The 21,624-nt window shown below is 34.8% G+C and overlaps 1 protein-coding gene across 1 annotated transcript in view; it reads right to left on the reverse strand.

Annotated features, from left to right (window-relative positions):
- SYCP2 (synaptonemal complex protein 2) overlaps window positions 1–21,624 on the reverse strand; it is a 60,010-nt gene that overhangs the window by 11,453 nt on the left and 26,933 nt on the right. Inside the window, exons 21-34 of the mRNA XM_088154132.1 lie at window positions 16,361–16,394; window positions 14,611–14,681; window positions 14,467–14,524; window positions 12,766–12,821; window positions 12,479–12,530; window positions 10,917–11,091; window positions 8,261–8,325; window positions 7,288–7,449; window positions 5,922–6,126; window positions 3,639–3,880; window positions 2,570–2,749; window positions 1,515–1,605; window positions 948–1,091; window positions 198–328 (exon numbers count right to left, since the gene is read on the reverse strand). Coding sequence (XP_088010258.1) covers window positions 198–328; window positions 948–1,091; window positions 1,515–1,605; window positions 2,570–2,749; window positions 3,639–3,880; window positions 5,922–6,126; window positions 7,288–7,449; window positions 8,261–8,325; window positions 10,917–11,091; window positions 12,479–12,530; window positions 12,766–12,821; window positions 14,467–14,524; window positions 14,611–14,681; window positions 16,361–16,394 — 1,666 coding nt within the window. The remainder of the gene's footprint in view (window positions 1–197; window positions 329–947; window positions 1,092–1,514; window positions 1,606–2,569; window positions 2,750–3,638; window positions 3,881–5,921; window positions 6,127–7,287; window positions 7,450–8,260; window positions 8,326–10,916; window positions 11,092–12,478; window positions 12,531–12,765; window positions 12,822–14,466; window positions 14,525–14,610; window positions 14,682–16,360; window positions 16,395–21,624) is intronic.

Here is a 21,624-nt window from a genome sequence, read left to right on the forward strand (position 1 = left end):
AAACATGACCCTATACTGAGATTAGAAAGAGTAGCTTTTATAAAAGAGTAAAATGAATGAATGAATGTTTATATGTACAAAACATACACATACATATGCATGCATACAGACATACATGTTCATTGTTACCAGCATATTAGAGGGAGACAGACAGTATGCACTAAATATATACCTCCAAGAATGATATAGATATTCACCTGCATTTTCCTGGCAAATTCCTTATGAAGCTTCTGACAAATCATCTCTACACTTGAACAGTCAGTATCCCAGCCTTCTCCATCAAAAAGAGATGTCTCATTGATAGATAAAGTAGATAAGCTTTCAGATACTGAAAAAGAATATGATTTTAAAGATTTAGGTGTTATTTACTCAATTGAATAATCCTTTTCGTATTAATATGCTATGCAAGAGATAACACATCTTAAGCATCAGCTTAAATGAATATTCTCTTCATAACCAATGGCTTAGGTGATTTTCTCATATTTTGTATATACAATCACATATGTTATGAAAATAGTAAGTGAACATTTATCATATAAATACCTATTTTTATTATTACAGCAATACCGTTAAAAAGGCACATATAGTTCCTAAGCTGTCTCCCAGTGTTATGGTTGGCAAATATAAATTCATTTAAAACCATTACTGGTGATTTCTTTATTCAAAGTAACTTCCTGCCATTATTTTTATTTTGAGCCAACAGATAATAAAGTACAATTTTATATTAAACTATAACATTTTCCTTTATGGGGGATCTGCAGAAAAAGATCTCATACTCAAAAAGTTTGGGAATTACTGACTCTAGCAAATCTAAACTGAAATCAAAAGAGTTTATAGATTGGTAGTGTTGTCCTCTCAAAGTGACAGAATTAACAGGTTTCTATGCCATGTGTTTTCTGTCATTTTTTACTTCAATGATTTTTACAGTAACTTAAGCTCCAGCTCACCTTTATAAGTGCTATCATCTGCTTTAAATAATTTTCTAGGGAGAAACTTTGTTTTCCTTTCCTCCCTTCTGATTTCTTCTTCATCAGAATAATTTTCTACATCTTCCTGATATAGTCGTTTGAAATTAGTATATGTTGTAGGTCCTTTAATAAGATTATGTTTAAATAAATGTTATAAGCAGTAATAATGCTGTTATGCACAATTTAAATCCCAAACAGAATGTCTCCAACAATATGCAAATACATCTAGAAAACTGCCACTGAATTTATTTTTGGACCTTCTCAGTAATGAAAAATCTACTGGAAACTGTAGGTGGCAATTCAACAAGAATTATTTGAGGAGGGGAGTGAATGAGCAATATTTTGACAAGGAACGCTCTCCATGGGTAGTATAGTGATTAACAATAATGGGTTAAATAAAATTGGGGTGGGGACAGTTTCTATTTTAGTAAAGGAGCCCATATTTTCAAATAACTAGACTGCATACTGCAAGAAATGTAGAGATTTTCACTCTCTGTATACTTAAATTGCAGAAAATCTGTATTTATAATTTTAATGAAACTATACCAGATTCATGTATATCAGCAAGACATTCTTCATGCTGTAATTCTTCTTCACTTCTGCTAGGTGTGCTTAACTGAGATGGAGGTAAAGAAGCCTAAAAATGATAACGTATTGACCAACCTAAACATTTGTAAGAGTATCAGTTTGTAAAAAGCCTCTAATACCAACCCAAACCTTTCTTTTAAAACAATATTAATGAAAGCATATAAAAAAGTATTATCAAAAAGAACAGGACTAATAATTGTTCTAATAATTTAATATTAATTTTCTGCACTGCTGTTAACTGCAGACATATAATCCAACTAAAGTTAAGCAGTATAATGTATTATCAACATTAGTAGAAAATTAAACACAAAAATATCTTGGAAACTTAAATTTCTTGTTTCCAAGATATTTTTAAAGAACCCTGTTATGATATTCTAGCTTATGTATAACCAGGGCTTACATTATTGAGTTATGGTCTGCGTTTTCTAGATAAGATATAAGCAACTTAAAGATCGTAAACCAACATTTTAAACTACAAATTATCAGGTATATACTGTACCTCCATTTCTAGTAACCATTTCAGGAGAACCCCGTTTCAGACATATGTATGATATGGACATATAACTGAGAGATAGCATTATTACTATCATATTACCCTGAACTTCAAAGTAAGATTCATACTACATCCCATGCCTTGAAAAAACTGAGAGAGACTTTCCTCTCTTCTTTTCACAATTCAGGTTCTTCTTATCTATACCAGTATAGATGTATAGGATTTTATTCTAAGCTTGGTTCTCAATAATTTTGTATTCATAAAAATATGCATTTACATTTCAAAGGTAAATAGCAAACCGTATTTTCCGAAAACCAAGGAACAGTTGTAGGAGGCAAATACGATGCTTTTCTTTATAACAGACAAAATCTGTATTGGCTTATTCCATTAGGTGTTTCCACAACAAACTATCAAACTAGAAACACATTTAAACTGAACTTAAATTAATAATAATAATAATAATAATAATAATAATAATAATAATAATATATTAGATAAAACTACTTTATCAATGTTATACCTCTCTTCTACTTTTCATGATATTTTCAGATATATCTTCCATTTCTGTATGAAATGATCTATTTAAAAGGTCCTTTTTAATGTTCATTGCTTCATCCACATCACAGATTTTGTCCTTAGCAATTTCTGCATTTTGATAATTGATGAATGTTTTTTTTCTAGTGAAGGGGCTAAGGTTAGACTATGAAGAAAACAGTTATTAGCAGTGAGTACACATCCATATTCTCCAATTTAAGAAACAACATAAATGTTTTAAGGTTGCAACCCTACCCATTATTTTCTGCACAAAAAGTCTAACCGAAAAATTACATTGCAAACCTGAAATTCTAAATACATTCACTCTACAATTAAGCTTCATTTAACTCAATGGGACTTACGTTTATATCTATCCTTACAATTGTTCTGTAAGGATTTCTTAGAAAGATATATATAGGCTAAGAAAATAAACTCCCAGTATGATTTATTGTACATTGCAATCCCAATATTCTTCAATATTTAAACTAAATATCACCATCCAAATCATCTGTGAATAACAGAAGCAGAAATGAAATTGTAGGCTCTTCTATATTGCATCTAAATTCATTTAAACTTTAGCAAAGATAAAAAGTAACCTTAGTGCCCTTGTTATGGAACTCAATTCCAAGGGAAGTTCAGCTGGCCTCTATACTCTCTTCTTTTAAAAATCAGCTGAAAACATGCATGCTTACTTGACATTTGTAGAATAACAACTGCTCCAGGATCAGAGTGGAGTACATTCTACATTATTTTTAAAAAGTATTTTTTTTATTTTTTCCAAAATAAACTTTTAATAATTGTATTTATTCTTTATAAACATTGTTGGGTTTATTGAGTTGGTTTTATACAAGGGTATTCTTTATTCTTCTCTTTATTTATTTATGTAATTTACGCACTGCCTCAATTAGGCCAAACTCTAGGAGGACCCTGTAAATTGCTCTGGGATACTCTGGGTTGATAATATCAATGCAGAAGATTGGAAGTTTTAAATTAATACCAGAATGAAAACAGTGGAAGTAGAAATAATCGTTTTAAAATAAAATATAAATATTTACCAAGGAAAGTGGACTTAACACAGGTGAGAGATCTTCAGTTTCAAATACCAGTTTTCTACCCCTTTCAGGAAGTTCCTTTAATTGTTCACTCTCTGTATTAATTTTTATTAAAGCAGAATTTTGTTTAATATTCTCTAAGGATTTCTCCTTTTCAGGTGTTATCTCTTCAAGATAGGATGATAAGGATGACCTTCTCACTGATATGTGCTCTTCAGTAGATTCTTCTGTATGCTTCTCACAACCTTAACAAATTCCATAAACAGACTTCAAAATATTGGCTACATTTTGTTGTAACACTGAACCAAGTTTAACAACAAGAGAGCCTCACTTGTATTCTCCTCCCTGGCCCAGCCTAGTTTAGAAGTTTCCATTTTAGATGTGTGTATCATTGAAACCCCATTTTTTGTTAAAAATAGTTAATTTCATGAACTGACAGCTGAAACAGGTAATTGAATCAGAAGAAATTTGGTTGGATTGATTTGTGACATATCTCCCCAACTCCTTTTTTTTTTTTTTTTTAAAGTTAAGACTTACTACAATCTGCCCTCCAACTTTAAAAATCATATCAAGGTACAGCTAATCTAAAACAAAAGTGAATTTGCAAGTCTATGCTGGAAAGTCTATGCTGGAAAGGGAGCAATTAGACTTAAAGAGCCAACAGCTATATTGCCTGTAATGCTAAATTATGAGCAATCAAAATGAGGACAATATATTTGAAAAATAACACTATAAAGTTGCCTTATATTGAATCAGCACATTAGTCCCTGAAACTCAGTACTGTGAAAACAGGCTTGCAGAGTTTCCTTCCCAATCTGCCTAAATAATTCACGGACTAAACCTAGAATGTTTTTCATGAGCTTTAGTCCTCTACAATAATGTTACAATGCATAGTATATTTACATTACAGTATTTTTAAGAACTGCTTCCCATACTTTTCTGCTGTGGACCATAACATAACTGAGAGAATGCAATGACTTTTCTAAAACATTTAAAATAAAATATACTTATTTTACCACATGAAAGACACTGTAAAGGAAATCCACGAAAAGACAAAATGTGGTTCATATGTTGATTACATCTGCTTTTCTGTGGCAACCTTGTGTAGCAAGAACATCTTTGAAATATACGTTTTAAAACCGGGTATCCTCAGCACCTTTCAAATGTTCTTACTGATCCTTTTCTGAAATGGTAGGTAGTACGGCTATGGAATGATTTGAAGAAGTGCTTCACTAAGGACTTGGAAGGGAATATGGCATCTCTCCTAGAACACTGAGGCCACTGTATCCTTCAGAAGGCCCAGCAAGGTTTCAGAGGTTTTCCCACATCATCTCCACATGCCTGAGCTTACACAGCTACTTCTCTAGGCCAGCAGTCTCAGCAAAAGTGCCTGTGCATGCACATGTGTGCTCTTACAAGTGGGAAAGCTTCCAAAAGCAATTATGATGAACCTTTCAGAGGTTGTGGATCCCTTAACTTTTTGAGGGGAGCAGCTGGGTTCCATCACACACCTTGTGATGTTCCTTTAAATAATTTGTTCAGCCCTAGTGCTGGAAAATGAACAGCAAAGCATTTTATTTAGATGAAAACTATTAGAAGGTGACTTTTACAGAAGTAAACAATACCACCATGAATTCTCTTGAAAATAAATTTGGGCATTTCACTCAAACTGGACTTCAGAATGGGGCAAACACTAGCATTAAACTGCCTATATTTAACTTTGCCTTACCAAAAATCTACCCAAAATGTGTCTGAAAAAGTGCACTCTCATGAAAGTTACATCCAAACAGTGGCTTATGTTTAAAAAGAGAATTTCCATAAGAGGTTTTTGGATTTAAAAGGTCCACACCTGGGAATGTTACATGTTTTAAAAAAAGAAAACTATGTTTTGCACTAAGAAAAGGATACTATTTTGCTGATGGCTTTAAACTTTTGGGGCAGGCCTGCTGGAAGATAACATGCATTCAGATAATACAAGAAGTTGTGTTTATCTATAGTTTTATGGTTAATTGTAAATATACATGATTGCATAAGCACGCTGTTCCCTGTTCTACGCACATTGCCAATTAGCACAATGAGGTATATTTATAGCTAATCATAAGTCAAGATGTTTGAACATAGTGCTGGAAACATGTTATAGCAAAAATGCTGGAGCTTACTGGGCTGTACTGGTATAATTTATAGTTATCCAAAAACTGTTAACTGGTGAAAAATCTCAAGTACATAAATTTAAGTTAAGGCTCTGTCCTACTATACATTAAAAATAAGAAGAAACATAAATCTTACATCTCATTATCTCCAAGGAAGGTGGACTCCCAGACGAAGGAGATGATGGTAATTCCATTTGTTTTTTTGTCATTCCATCTTTTGCTTTAGCAGATGTTCTTGGCTGATCTATCAATTTTCCTCTGACTGCCTCACTAGCAATTATATGCTGTTGTATCTTGGACTGATTAACAGCTCTAGATTTTGCTGTAATTTTATGTTCTGGCTAGAGATACAAAAACCTATCAGACATAGTGTCATTACATACTAATCATAGACGTACATGTTAGAAAGAAGAAAAAGTAATATTTAAAATGTTATTTTTTTTAAAAAAAATTAGTTTCTCTTAGACAAAATGGAAGCTCAAGATTGGACTGTGAGTAGCTTCATGTTTGCACCTATTTTTTCTCAGCCTTCTTTCCTCTCTGAATGTTTATAAGTCTTGTGCTTTCGTTTGTCTTTCAAGTACAATTACTCATAAGTGTTTGTATACCGATCTTATTAAAAATAAGACTTCTTCTTCAAATCATTATTTATGATTTGTCTCATATATGTTGATAAAATCAGAACATGGGGCTGTTTGCTTGGTGAATTTGCTTAGTTTTATAATACCAAATAGGCTCTTCTCTCTTTTCTTTCCATCACTGTCCTGTTATCTTTTCCCTCACCTCATTCAATTTTGCTTCCCACCCTGTTTCTTTTCTCTTCTCACGGCAGTTACCCTTTCTTCATACTTCATCTCCATCCTGGTTTGTCTTTTCTGTACCAGCCCCAGTGCTGGTATAACTCTCACCATGCTTTGGGTGTGGGATAACAATGGGGTCCATGATCTACACCTAGAAGAACACATTCATGACTTTGCTGCCTGTGAAACATCAGCAGTGGCATAACAAGGACACTACAGGAATCCTTTTGTGATGGATTTTTCACTTCATTGGCAGACTTCTTTTCCCACTGAGATTGATGACAGCCCAAGCATCCTATGATTACAAGTTCTCTCCCAGGATGTCACAAGATTGCTCCCTTAGATAGTTAAGGACAGAGAATTCTCTGTATTTTCCAGGAATTGTGCTAATTAAATTGAATTTATGTAAAGATTTTGGATTTTGATAACATCTTAAATGACAGTGCAATTGAAGTGATTAAAACCAGCTGAGATAATGGTATTGTAAAACTTGCTATTATTTAAAAAATATATTTAAAATCTATGCAAAACTTTTTTTTCTCTGAATCACAGTGCATACTGCTATTCCTCTTTGCTAAATACAAAGCCATTCTTTTCAAATCCAATTATAGATAAAACAGAAGCAGAAATAATGAATCTCTAAAATACAAATTCCAGGAATATATATTTTTTAGTAGAAGTACAATAAAATACAAAGCTTACATGTTCATTTGAAGTGTTCTTCTTAATCAAATATTCAGAATTTTCCCCTTCACTCTCAGTCTCTGAACTTGAGAGTTCTTTGTAACATTTTTTAGCTAGTGCTGCTTTTCTGAGTTGTTTTGATCTGGTCGGGAGTATTCTTTTCTCATCATCATCATCATTCTGATTTTTAGAAATAGATACTTTAAAAAACACTCTGAACACTGTGTTAACACGTTAATATTAGATGTCTCCCTAATAGTACAGCATGTGAATCATAGCTATTTACAAAATAAAATTCAGAACTACAGAGTTTGGCTTCAGAGACTCTAAGTCAGCCTTCCCCATCTGATGCTCTCTGGAGCAGTGTTTCTCAACCTTGGCAGCTTTCAGATGGGTGGACTTGAACTCTCCGAATTCCCTAGCCAAGGCTGACTGGGGAATTCTGGGAGTTGAAGTCCACCCATCTGAAAGCTGCCAAGGTTGAGAAACACTGCCCTAGAAACACAGGAATACTACGGTTATTATTATACTTCAACTAGTATGAACAAGCTGGCAGGAGGAGAATGGGAGTACATGTAGAGGATGTTAGTTTGGGAAAGGCTGAGCTAAGTACAGTACACTGGATGATCACAACTTGTTGGGAAATGTCAATTTCTTAATTCACCACAAGGGGGCCAAACTGGTCAAAAGTGGATTGTAGGAGGTATAACCATTCTACAAGCTTAATACAATAGGCTTCAAAATATTTATATACCACCTTATAATGCAAAGGACAATCCATCAAGACAAGAATAGCATGAATAGAAAGAATGGTATGCTTTCTTATGCTCAAAGAGGATAAAAAAGTATTTTTCTTGAACAGAAACTCTTCTCACTGAATAGCAAGTTGAACAGACTATCTTAAAACATAATCTGATTATTTAACTCTTCCTGTGTGCAAATAGACAGTTTCAATGTTTTTAAACAAGGACAATTGAAAGAGTTACCATACCTTATTACTTCTGCTATTTTGGGGCGAAGATATTTCCCTCATTCCTGATGACACAGAGAATTTATCTAAAAATTCAACATTAATTACAAAACATGCCCAAGGTTAATTATATTCTACTACAATGGTCAAAACAAATATTCCAGTTGTTCAATTTTCACTGCTCCAGATCATCTCGAAATAGAAACTACCAAGGCATTTTAAACATGAATTTAGAATTATACAATCAATCCAAAGTTGACTGAATACAATACAAAGTTGACTGAAGAATAATGGGTATAATAGGGAAGCCACTAGCATAAGACATTATTGTTATTTGTTACTTGTATTTGGAGTTTTTTTAAGCTATGGTAGCTGCCCAGAGCTGCTGTTGCAAGATATAAATTGAATGAATCAATCAATAAGTAAATAAATAAATAAGATGAACCCTGTATTATTTTTATGTCAGAAGCCAAGATTTAAAATTCATCTCCAGCTAAGATCTACCTTCATCTTCTTGAACATACAAGACTCTCTAGAAATCATTAGACTATCTCTAATAACTTTTTGGTCAAGATATTGGGGGTGGGGGGTGGAGATGAAGAAAAGGATACCCCAAGAAAGACTTTGGGCAATTCTGTTTGCCTCCTGTGACGCTCCTGGCTGTTTCTTAAGATAACTTCAGAAATTTCAGTCCAGATTATAATGGGTTGGCAACAGGGCCAAGTGGTGCTCAGTCTGGACTATAGCTACCTCAGGACTTGACTGGTTTTACCCTTGCTTCTTGTCCTTCCCATCTGTGCCTGATTTTTTTCCTGTCACTCAGATAAAAATGAAATAAAAAATAAAATAAAAAAAGTCCCCTATTGTAGGGGAGATGGGCGGGAGAGAAATCAAATAAATAAACAAATAAACAAACAAATAAATAAATAAAGTGGAAAAGTTTATTTTAAATACTGAAACAGTAAATGATATAGTAATGCCATAACATACCTCCTGTATTTTCCTAGGGTAGGGAGTTTGGGAGGTTTTTCTTATTTAAAATAAACTAAAACTTAATTAGGGTTTGTTTGTTTGTTTGTTTTTTGCTCTTCCTGTGGCAAAAAGGAAGCCAGCCATTTTGGCAACTGTGGTTGGAGGGGAAGCTTGGAGGCTGCAAAAAGTTGCTCAAGGCCAACATGCAGTTTTGGAGCCTCAGATTTTTCACTGTGCCTTAAAGACTGGAGATGGAGAAAATACTTTTTGTATATGTAAAATATTTATATATTTTCTCAATGACTAGTTATTTGTTGGTAAATAAAATAACAAGATGCAAAAAGCAAGGGACATATAAAAGTGCAGTAAGATACCCATTATTTTAAAACATTTTAATGTTTTCTTATTGGAATGCAGTAATGCTAGAATGTAATTTAAGACATGCAAAGTGTGCTGTACTCAGAAGCAAAGGACAGCGTTAACATAACCTCAGTAGAATAGTAGAATATGTATTGGAATATATACATACATATCTCTGATTCTGTGCATTTGCAAGTATATTGGAAGAACAAATCAACAAAGAAAAAATTTGCAGAAGGATTTGGAAGCATAGAAGATTCTTCTAAAAATGTAGTTTGAAAAATAAGCTACATATTATTTTAAAAGTACTTTTATGCTTTTATGGAACAGTGAAACATGTATTCTGATTGGAAATGGCAAGAAGAAATAACATCCAGCTCTAGAAATGAATCAGAACCACTCTATGCACAATAAACTGAAAATCTGAAAGACAGAAAAAAACTTGCATTTTTCTCTGTATGTGCTATGCAAATAAATTCTTTAAGGCCACAGTCCTCATTGTGAATACCACTAAACTCAGTGGGGCTTACTTCTGAATATGTATTAGCAGACAAAAGTAAGGCAACATGTTCTATTTTCCTTTTTGCTATTAAGTCCAACAATACGATCCAGCAGATTTCTAGGTCTATTTTTTATTAAAAATCCAACCAGAAATGGATAGATGCAGGGAGAAGACAGTGCTTGACCTACATCAGAAGCTCTATGGAATGCTTGTTATAGGGTAGTCCCTGGGTTAAGAATGCCCAGGCTACAGACGACCCATAGTTACTGTAAGAATGGAGCCTATTGTAGCAAAATTTGAGTTAAATACACAATGATTTGAGTTAAATACACAATGGTTCGAGTTCATTATACAATACTACTTATACAGTATTATAGAATACTGTTCTCGCTTAAATACAAATTCCACTTAAGGACAGACCTTGAGAATGGAATTTGTTCTTAAACCGGGGACTATCTGAATAGCTCCAGGAAATGTGTGTGTGTGGGAGAAACTCTTTGTAAACAGCTTGGCACTGCTATAAATAGTATGTCAGTCTTCTTTAATGTGAAGAAAAGAGGAACAAGGTGCCCTTTGGGCACTTCATTGTAAGACAAATTCCCTTCTGCCTCCACCATGGATTGTGTGTGTGTGCATGTGGGTGTGTGAGGATGAACACTAGTTGAACTGTGTTCTGCCTAGCAAGTCTCCTGACTGGAAACTTTGGGGAGCAAAGTCTCATCTTTATTCCCACCAAGATTCTGGACTTTGTTTAAATACCAACATTTGAGTAGGCCCCAAGAGAACTGAAGTTTAATTACAGAAAAATAATCTGATGGGTTTTGTAATAAATAGCTATCTTACCTGGCTCCAGAGTTTTGGACTTCCTTGGTTTTCTGACTCTGCTGTAATTTATGAGCTGAGGTTTAGGCTTTCTATTTGATTCCCTTAACCAGCTAATATCTGTCTTTGTATCATCACCTCTATATTCTGTGTCTGTGTCACTAAAAAGATGCTTGTTGTTTCTATTTGTTCTGCCCTGTAGAACAAGAAAACGTCATTAAAAAAAAAAAAGTATTATTTTAAAATAACTTTTATGCTTTTATGGAACAGCAAAACGCTTGTTCTGATCAGATGTGGCAAGGAAACTTCAAGCCATTTTATCTGCTAGTAGATTTTTAGAAGCAATTCCTGTTTAGTGAATGGTCTATTAAAATATTCTAACCTATCCCATACCATGCATATAAACAAAAACCTATGGATGTCACAGCTTAGCAAACATATAGATGTTAATCTGCCACCAAATTCAACTGATGGATTTTCTCAAATGTCAAGGACACAAGCTCTTTGGAGATTTAAGCAACTTCATTAGCAAATTATACTTGGAAACCAATGAAATTCTGTTAAAACCAGTATTCAGTGGTCTGTATAAATTAATTATGATTGAGATCTTAAAGTCCAATTCCACTAATTAAATTAAATTAACTGTAACTGATTTGTTTAGTTGCTACCAATGAGACTTAATCAGGATTTAACATAGCACAGATTTGAATATAACAGACCTGATGTGTGGTATTTTAAATTAAAGCAAGTGAAATTCAATTAAATAAAAAAATGTAAAAGGCAGTAAAAAATCTCAAGGTTATTTTGCAGTCTCATATTGTAGAACTGTGGTATTTCTCTCCCTCCCCCCACACCTATATGGCTGCCCCATCTTGCAACAGCAAGTCATATAATATAGCATTAAAAACACAACCCAACCAAGCAATAATAATAAATATACATAATAGCAGCCAAGAACAATTGTTATCATAAATAAAAGTCCATTTTATAAGCCCAATTATCCTCCCAACTCCCATGCTCAGAAAACAGTCATGTTTTTAAGTCTTTACAAAATGCCAGCAGAGTCAGGGCCAAGAGGATCTTGGAATATAACTAAGGACAGTCTATGATTGAAAGTTGTTTTAAGGAGATCACACTCCTTAACCAATAAAGAATGTTATGCCAATTTAAAAGACGTGTGGTGAAGAAATGTTTGTAGGTTAGAGTCCAATATCAGTTATATGAAATTTACCTTCAGTTAACAGGATTATTCCTGGTTGGGACTTATCTTTTTAGATATACATTTGGCCTCTGCATAGAAATTTAAACAACATGCTATTACTCATGTATCCAAGCTGATACATGTTCACAGGTATAATAAATATAAAAATTACTATTCTGAGTCCAAACCTATATAAGAAAATAATACTATTAGTTGCTCATGACAGCAGCATGAATTTATTGAAATAATGTGGAAGTTAATCAATGCACTTATGAACTACAAAGGGCATTTTACCATTTTTGTTTAATGCATTTACAAAATAAAGCTTTTACTAAATACAAGACATTTGTTTTTAAAAATTATATTCTTTTTTAAAAAATACCTTCTTTTCTTGTTTTTTTTGGATTATACTTTTTCTTTCATTTTCGAGAGTCCTAAAACAAATAAAAAGTATCTTATTGTCACAATTAGAATGGAAATAAATACTTCATTTGGATTAATTTTTTGCTTACTTGCATATGTGGAAAACAACCACTTTGCAGAGGTAAAGCATCTTCTAGATTTTTTCTCTTCCATGCCAATATAAAACACGTATTTAGAATCTTGCCTTCATCTAATTTTATTATAACACCTCTTATTTAAAACTCTGCTGATAGAAAGTATACTTACATTTTCTTTGGGAGCTCACTAGTAACTTCTAAACTAGTAAGATGAAATTCTTGGACCTAAAAAAACAGCACAACCATTACAGTTCCATTTGTAGCTGATTTTTCTGCCTTTCTATGTGTAAATGTTTCTGTCAAGTAAACAAGCATTCTTCCTATTTTTTATAGTGAAACTTGTACACCTTTTTACAATGAACGTCTACACCTTTTTACAAAAGATAAATGATACTTATTTAAAATGACTTGAGTATTTCCGATTCTGTTTTAAAATCTTTATTTTCTTTACAAGTACCAGTTGTCTTTATTACTATATGAGGAGGGCAAAACATAGGATTTTAATACTGATTAAGATTTCAAAATAAATGTACTGTAGTGTGTCAGTACTTTCTAATGGTGGGATACAAGAAACAATACCATAACCACAGAATGCGAGGATCAGAAAGGGTATTAGAGAGCATCTAGCCCAGTTCCCTGCCCAGTGCTTCAGCATTCCTAACAAATGGCTATCCAGCCTCTCCAGTAAAGATGAGTCCATTTTATGTTGACTTGCAAGTCTCTAGGTTTGTGATCTGAGTTTCCATACAGTAGTGCGAGGTTGATACATTGACCAAAATGTACCAAAACCAACCAGAAGTGGCCTTACTATTACTAAGGAAAGCTGCATACGGCATGGACATGATTAATGCTGGTAACTTTGTCTATTCTTTCCTTCTTTTATTAAGAAATAAAAAGTGTTAAATGAAACTCTTGAATGATTAAAGCCTTGATGGGAGGTGGATGTCAATATTTATAGGCCCATAATAATGAAATACAAGAGAGAGAAAGAGAGGTGTGTTTGTAATACTGAGAAAAAAAAAGGGAGGATTTAACAGATCTAAATGAAGATGGCTGATCTTCCATATATGTATGGACATGAAGGGTGCTAATTTAATTAAAAGGTATGTAAAGAAGCAAGAGTCTTGCTTGATTGCTATGGGTGCATATGAAAATAGATGTAGTTTATTGGTTAATGACAGCTGTACATTACATTGCAGTGAATGGTAATAATGGGAGAACCAGGAATGGGTTTTGAAACAAACTAGAAAACATTCTGAATAAATGTGATCCAACAGAAAAAGTTATTCTGTGATGTGAAAAATGATAAAGCTGCAGACGTGGATGGAGAGTGCTATAGGTAAATGGAAAAATACTAAATTATATAAATATAAAAATACATTACATTATATTAATAAACAAATAAATATGTAAAATAAAATAGGTATGTTAGCCACTTTGAGTTGACCAAAACACATAAAAGCCAGCATAAAAATCTAATAATAATAATAAATGTGGTTTGCTTATGAAGTGCTTGTGCAAATTGTTTAAAGTATTAGAAATGTGCCTGACCACTGGAATGGTACCATTATTGTTCCCTTGTATGAAAAGAAAGAATGACTACCAAAACTACAGAGGTCTTAGTTTGTCAAAAATGCCTGGAAAGATGCTTGGCAGGATTCTGACTGAAAGTGTTAGCAGTAATTTAGGTGGGCAGTTACAAAAGAGTACAAGTTTAACATAAGCCAACAGTAGGTTGAAGCTGCTAAAAAGTCAAATGATATTTTGGGAAGAATTAACAGGAAGCATAAATTCCAGATAATGAGAAATGATATTGTTGAAAAATATCTATTTATAATTATTGATATATTATATGCTATAATTATCTTACTCCAAGCTTTATTGTAGGTTCATCAAATCCACTTAGGTTAAAGTTGTAGACATCATCCCTATTAAAATAAATAAAATTTAGTTTAGTGTTTCTTCTTTTCATCTATCAAATGAGTGGATTTGTATTAGACTGCTGTTTACTTACACATGCTGTTCATTAGCATTGTTAAGTAGTGTAGTTTTCAAATTTCGAGTCCTTCTGTTCTGCTTTTTTTTCTAGGCATAAAAGAATAATTACAAAAGCAGATTTATAAGACCACCAACACTACCCCTTTATAAGATTTCTTTATATGAGCAAATAAGAGTATTTAGTAAACAGGTATATCCTATACAAAAGTTCCAAGTAGGGCTACTTTAAAAAGGCAATCAACAAAAATTAAGAAAAAAATCCTGTCACATTCAGAGCGTGCTTCAATAATTTTTTAAAATTATTTATTAAATTTGTACACTGCCCAACTCCCAGCGATTCTGGGCAATTCACATTTTAAAAAATAAAATAAAGCAATACAACAGGTAGTCCTTGGGTTACAACAGCAATTGGGACTAGGATTGCCATTACTAAGCAATGTGGTCGTAAAGTGTGATGCCAAATGATCGCATTGCTTAGTGATGATAATCTCGGCAGTCTTTACTAATCAAAGGAAAGGAAAGGAAAGGAAAGGAAAGGAAAGGAAAGGAAAGGAAAGGAAAGGAAAGGAAAGGAAAGGAAAGGAAAGGAAAGGAAAGGAAAGGAAAGGAAAGGAAAGGAAAGGAAAGGAAAGGAAAGGAAAGGAAAGGAAAGGAAAGGAGGGAGGATGGGGCAAAAGTGTGTTTTGCAAACTCAGAATATAGCTCTGTTTAGCTTGCCTGGCTGAAACCCTGAAGCATTCTGTTGAAATGTTGTCTGAACTCCATTAGCTCAAAACTAAAAATACTTTAGTGTTCTATGTCCCATGGGACAAAATTCAGAATATTTTGAGAGTTCTGGCCAGAGGAAACAATGGGAACTCAAGACCAGCACCTACTTCCTTATCTTTCTCCTCAAGGCTACAAAAGTAAGTGGAATGAAAGCCTATGCTGTCACTTCTCACTGAAATTACAGAAAATTTAAGAAGGAGGATAATTTTTAAGTATTTTTGAAAATATTACAATAAATTCCTACAATTCTCACCCACTGTAAAATCTATTCAGATTAGAACTTGTTCCTAGATATATCTTCCTTCTCAAAAGAGAGAATAGAAAAAAATATTTCCAATTTCTTTAAATAAAACCTCTCACTCAGCCAACAGATTAGTTAGAGCCTTTAATGTTCACAGTTAGTACATCTCTGTGAGGTTTTCCTAATGCTTAAGGTTACAAAAAACCTTTTCTGGAAGCTTTTCTTTAAGAACGAACACCTTACTTACTTAGCAACATCAAGCAACAGATCTTTCTTGCAATTACTGCTTTTTTTGCTGATGTTTTTCCTTGCACATAGGAGTGACTCCTGGCTTTCAAAAAAACAGTCAGTGAACTCCCCCACAGCAAAGTTGTGTTTTGGCAGTTTAGCTGTGATGAGCCTTCTTCTGTCTAGTCATGGGTTTAACTGCTGCTTTCCTCCCAGCCCCACATGATTCCAGTCTAAGCCAATAGCAACATGGACAACAGGACAACAGGTCTTCCAGCTGGATAAGCTGGAAAAAGGTTGAAATAAGTAGCCCTTTATTTCAAAGTTTTAACAAACACTAAACAACCCTCTAGACACAGTGAACAGATCAGTCACAAGACTTGAAACAATGCCACTATAGTCACGTTTTGTTTCACACTTGACAAAAAACATTTATTGGGTTCTGAGTTCAAACATATTTAATCTATCCTGTCTAAAAATAAATATCCAAAAACATTTCAGACAAGTTTGTGAAGAAAAAAAAACATACCTTATTATCACTATCCATTTTATTTAAAGATGTGCTATAAGAAAAATGGGTAGAATATAGATCAATACCATGCTAGAAATCTTCATCTGGAAAGACAAATACTGATCTTAAGGAATATAATTAAGTGATGAAACACAATATGAAATACAGTACTTGCAAAGATTTCCAGAGTAGTCAGGTTAGTCTGTTGCATAAAAAATAACAAAAGGATGTAGGTACATAAACACACATATTATGGCACAAATGAACTTTCATAGACTACCATATGGTGAACTGTAGTCTATGGTTGGCAGTGCCAGCTGCAGGCTGTCCTAGAGTAGAGCGCCCTCAGCTCCAGCTCAGGCTGCTTTTACCAGGTTCCAGCTCCTTTTTTTACCAGGTTCCCTTGGGGGAAAAAAAATCTGTACACGAGTATGGTATGGCCATAAGCAATTTTCTAACAGATGTTTCCTAACAGATGTTAATGGATAATAAAGATGTTAAGATAATTTACTTTTATAACATGAATTACATATTGCATTTTGTTACTTTCAGTATATTTTACCAGTATTTTTAGGTAGTAGAGAGAGAAACTGCTCCAGAACTTTTAAACTTCAAAATATTACAATTTAGATTTCTCTAAAAAAATCATTTGTGACATACATAAACAGCAATATAAATATATAACTATATTACTATTATATAAAAGAACTATGTAGTTTAAAAAGAAGCCTAACCTATTACTCATGTACACATATAGGTATGTGTGTGAATGGTGTTTGTAACAGGAAAGGTTTCTTCTGTCTGTCTGTCTGTCTGTCTATCGAAGAGAAAGAAATAAAAAATTAAAACACTTCATTAAAAAAACAAAAAACAAAAACAAAGAGGAAAAAAATCACCCTAGAACTAAGCTTTTGTTGTTGTTCAGTCATTAAGTCGTGTCCGACTCTTCGTGACCCCATGAACCATATTGCGCCAGGCCTTCCTGTCCTTCACTGCCTCCCTGAGCTTGCTCAGTTTCATGCTCATTGCTTCAGTGATGCTATCTAACCATCTCATCCTCTGCCGTCCTCTTCTCCTTTTGCCTTCAATCTTTCCCAGCATCAGGGCCTTTTCCAAAGAGTTCTCTCTTCGCATTAGGTGACCAAAGTATCTGAGCTTGAGCTTCATTATCGATCCTTCCAATGAGCAATCAGGGTTGATTTCCTTTAAGACTGACTGGTTTGACCTCCTAGCAGTCCAGGGGACTCTTAAGAGTCTTCTCCAGCACCACAGTTCAAAGGCATCAATTCTTCGGCGCTCAGCCTTCTTTATGGTCCAGCTCTCACAGCCATACATTACTACTGGAAAAACCATAGCTGTGACTATGCGGATCTTTGTCGGCAAGGTGACATCTCTGCTTTTTAATATGCTATCTAGGTTTGCCATAGCTTTCCTCCCAAGGAGCGTCTTTTAATTTCATGGCTGCAGTCTCCGTCTGCGGTGATCTTGGAGTCCAATTAAATGAAGTCTGTTACTGCTTCCATTTCTACCCCTTCTATTTGCCAGGAATTGATGGGTCCAGATGCCATGATCTTAGTTTTTTTAATGTTGAGTTTCAAGCCAGCTTTCGCACTCTCCTCCTTCACCCTCATCAAGAGGCTCTTTAGTTCTTCTTCATTTTCTGCCATGAGGGTGGTATCGTCTGCATATCTGAGGTTGTTGATGATTCTCCCTGCAATCTTAATTCCGGCTTGTGATTCTTCCAGCCTGGCATTTCTCATGATGTACTCTGCATATAGGTTAAATAAGCAGGGTGACAGTATACAGCCTTGTCGTACACCTTTCCCTATTTTGAACCAATCGGTTGTTCCGTGACTGGTTCTAACTGTTGCTTCTTGGCCCGCATACAGATTTCTCAGGAGACAGGTAAGATGGTCTGGTACCCCCATCTCTTTAAGAATTTGCCACAGTTTGTTGTGATCCACACAATCAAAGGCTTTTGCATAGTCAATGAAGCAGAAGTAGATATTTTTCTGGAACTCTCGTGCTTTCTCCATGATCCAGCGAATGTTGGCAATTTGATCTCTAGTTCCTCTGCCTCTTCGAAACCCAGCTTGTACATCCGGTAGTTCTCGGTTCATGTACTGCTGAAGCCTAGGTTGTAGGATTTTGAGCATAACCTTGCTAGCATGTGAAATGAGTGCAATTGTGCGATAGTTTGAGCATTCTTTGGCATTGCCCTTCTTTGGAATTGGAACGTAAACTGACCTTTTCCAATCCCGTGGCCACTGTTGCGTTTTCCAAACTTGCTGGCATATTGAGTGCAGCACTTTAACAGCATCATCTTTTAGTATTTTAAATAACTCAGCTGGAATACTGTCATCTCCACTAGCTTTGTTGTTAGCAATGCTTCCTAAGGCCCACTTGACTTCACTCTCTAGGATGTCTGGCTCAAGGTCAGTGACCACACCAGCATGGACATCAGGGACATTAAGATCTTTCTTGTATAGTTCTTCTGTGTATTCTTGCCACCTCTTCTTAATCTCTTCTGCTTCTGTTAGGTCCCTGCCTTTTTTGTCCTTTATCATGCCCATCTTTGCACTAAACGTTCCGTTGATATCTCCAATTTTCTTGAAGAGATCTCTAGTCTTCCCCATTCTATTGTTTTCCTCAATTTCTTTGCATTCTTCATTTAAGAAGGCCTTCTTATCTCTCCTTGCTATTCTCTGGAAATCTGCATTCAGTTGCTTATATCTTTCCCTTTCACCCTTGCTTTTCACATTCCTTCTTTCCACAGCTATTTGTAATGCCTCATCAGACAGCCATTTTGCTTTCTTGCATTTCTTTTTCCTTGGGATGGTTTTAGTTGCTGCCTCCTGTACAATGTTACAGACCTCCGTCCATAGTTCTTCAGGCACTCTGTCTACCAAATCTAACCCTCTAAATCTATTCATCACCTTCACTGTGTATTCACAAGGAATATGATCTAAGTCATATCTGAGTGGTCCAGTGGTTTTCCCTACATTCTTCAATTTAAGCCTAAATTTTCCAGTAAGAAGCTCATGATCTGAGCCACAGTCAGCTCCTGGTCTTGTTTTTGCTGTCTGTATAGAGCTTCTCCATCTTTGGCTGCAAAGTATGTAATCAATCTGGTTTCGGTATTGACCATCTGGTGATGTCCATGTGTAGAGTCGTCTCTTGTGTTGTTGGAAAAGAGTGTTTGCTATGACTAGCTTGTTCTCTTGACAGAACTCTATTAGCCTTTGCCCTGCTTCATTTTGTACTCCAAGGCCAAACTTGCCTGTTATTCCGATTACTCCTTGACTTCCTACTTTAGCATTCCAATCCCCTATGATGAAAAGGACATCTTTTTGGTGCTAGTTCTAGAAGGTGTTGTAGGTCTTCATAGAAGCGGTCAACTTCAGCTTCTTCGGCATCAGTGGTTGGGGCATAGACTTGGATTACTGTGATGTTGAATGGTTTGCCTTGGATATGCACTGAGATCATTCTGTTGTTTTTGAGGTTGTACCCCATTACTGCCTTTCCCACTCTCTTATTCACTATGAGTGCAACTCCATTTCTTCTAAGGGTTTCTTGGCCACAGTAGTAGATATAATGGTTACCTGAATTAAATTCACCCATTCCTGTCCATTTCAATTCGCTGATTCCCAAGATGTCGACGTTCAATCTTGTCATCTCATGTTTGACCACATCCAGCTTGCCTTGGTTCATAGATCTTACATTCCAGGTACCTATACAATATTGTTCTTTACAGCATCGGACCTTCTTTTCGCTTCCAGATACATCCACAGCTGAACGTCCTTTCGGCTTTGGCCCAGCCGCTTCACTCTTTCTGGAGCTACTTGGAAATGCCCTCCGCTCTTCCCCAATAGCATATTGGACACCTTCCGACCTGAGTGGCTCATCTTCCGGCGTCATATCTTTTAGCCTTCTAACATTGTCCATGGGGTTTTCTTGGCAAGGATACTGGAGTGGGTTGCCATTTCCTTCTCCACTGGACCACATTTTGTCAGAACTCTCTGTCATGACCTGTCCATCTTGGGTGGCCCTACACGGTATAGCTCATGGCTTCACTGAGTTACGCAAGCCCCTTCGCCACGACAAGGCAGTGATCCATGAAGGAAAACTAAGCCAGGGAGTCAAAATAACAAAGCAAAATACTTAAATACCTAAAGCAATTCTATCAATCAATCAATCAATCAATCAGCTTATTTAAGGATGATAGATAGATGCATACATACATGACAGATCGCTGAAATTATATAATTTTCTTCAATTTTCCAAGGTTGTGATTCAATTTTTTAAAAGCCCTGCTCCATTCTGATTCCAGCTCTGCTCCACCTCCTGCAATCCTGGTTCCATCTCAGTTCTGCACACAGCTAATAATCTGACCAACTCTGCTCTACATCTAAGCCTTGAATTGGAGTTCTGGCTTTATCTACTGCAGTCCATGAATGCTTATACTAATGTGTGTGTGTGTGTGTGTGTGTGTGTGTATAAGAGTGTGTGTATACATTTATATCTAATATAAAAAGCCTTCATAATTTATAATCTTAATTTATAATCTTAAAATGCCAAACAACTTTTATTATTTATTTATTTAATTAATTAATTAATTAATCAATTAATTTGTATGGCCACCCATCTCACCAGGTGACTCTGGGAGGTAAACAAAATTTAGAAAATGAAAACAATTAAAATGATACAAACATTAAAATACATCGCAGCCAAGAATAAAGCACCCATTATAATTACTAAATTAAATTATTACTCACAAAACACATCCTATTGTCAATATACAAGACTAATAAACTCAAAACTGCTAAAATACATCCTATTGTCAATATACAGAATAAGCTCAAAACTGTTACCACGGGGACCAGTTGTGAAACCAGATCAGCAAATTCTAAAATTCTCCAGACAATAAAATGCATTTTTAAATGCAGTTTTATTTGTGCATTAAATACAGTTCATTGTATCTCCTATTTTATGCTAACTGAAAATCAACCACAAACTCAGAATTCTTTAAATTTATAAACTGGTAGCAATACAGACGACAGAGAATTCTGAGTGTAATATAGGAATTAATATAACTGTCATAGTACATGACAACAGAAATTGGAATTAAGCATCAGTCTTCCATACATATCAAACAGGTCTTTGCTTATTTGAATTAGAGTTGAACCCTAAAAATATTCATCCTCTTACAGCATATCCTCACACTTCGAGAGATTGCATTCTCAATAGAAAGAAAACCATGAAGCTATGACAGGAACTGAAAG

This window comes from Python bivittatus, unplaced genomic scaffold (genome assembly GCF_059951505.1).
Source record: "Python bivittatus isolate LINGU-HERP-01145 unplaced genomic scaffold, Pbiv_v1 ctg000700_np1212, whole genome shotgun sequence".
NCBI classification, from domain to species: Eukaryota; Metazoa; Chordata; class Lepidosauria; order Squamata; family Pythonidae; genus Python; species Python bivittatus.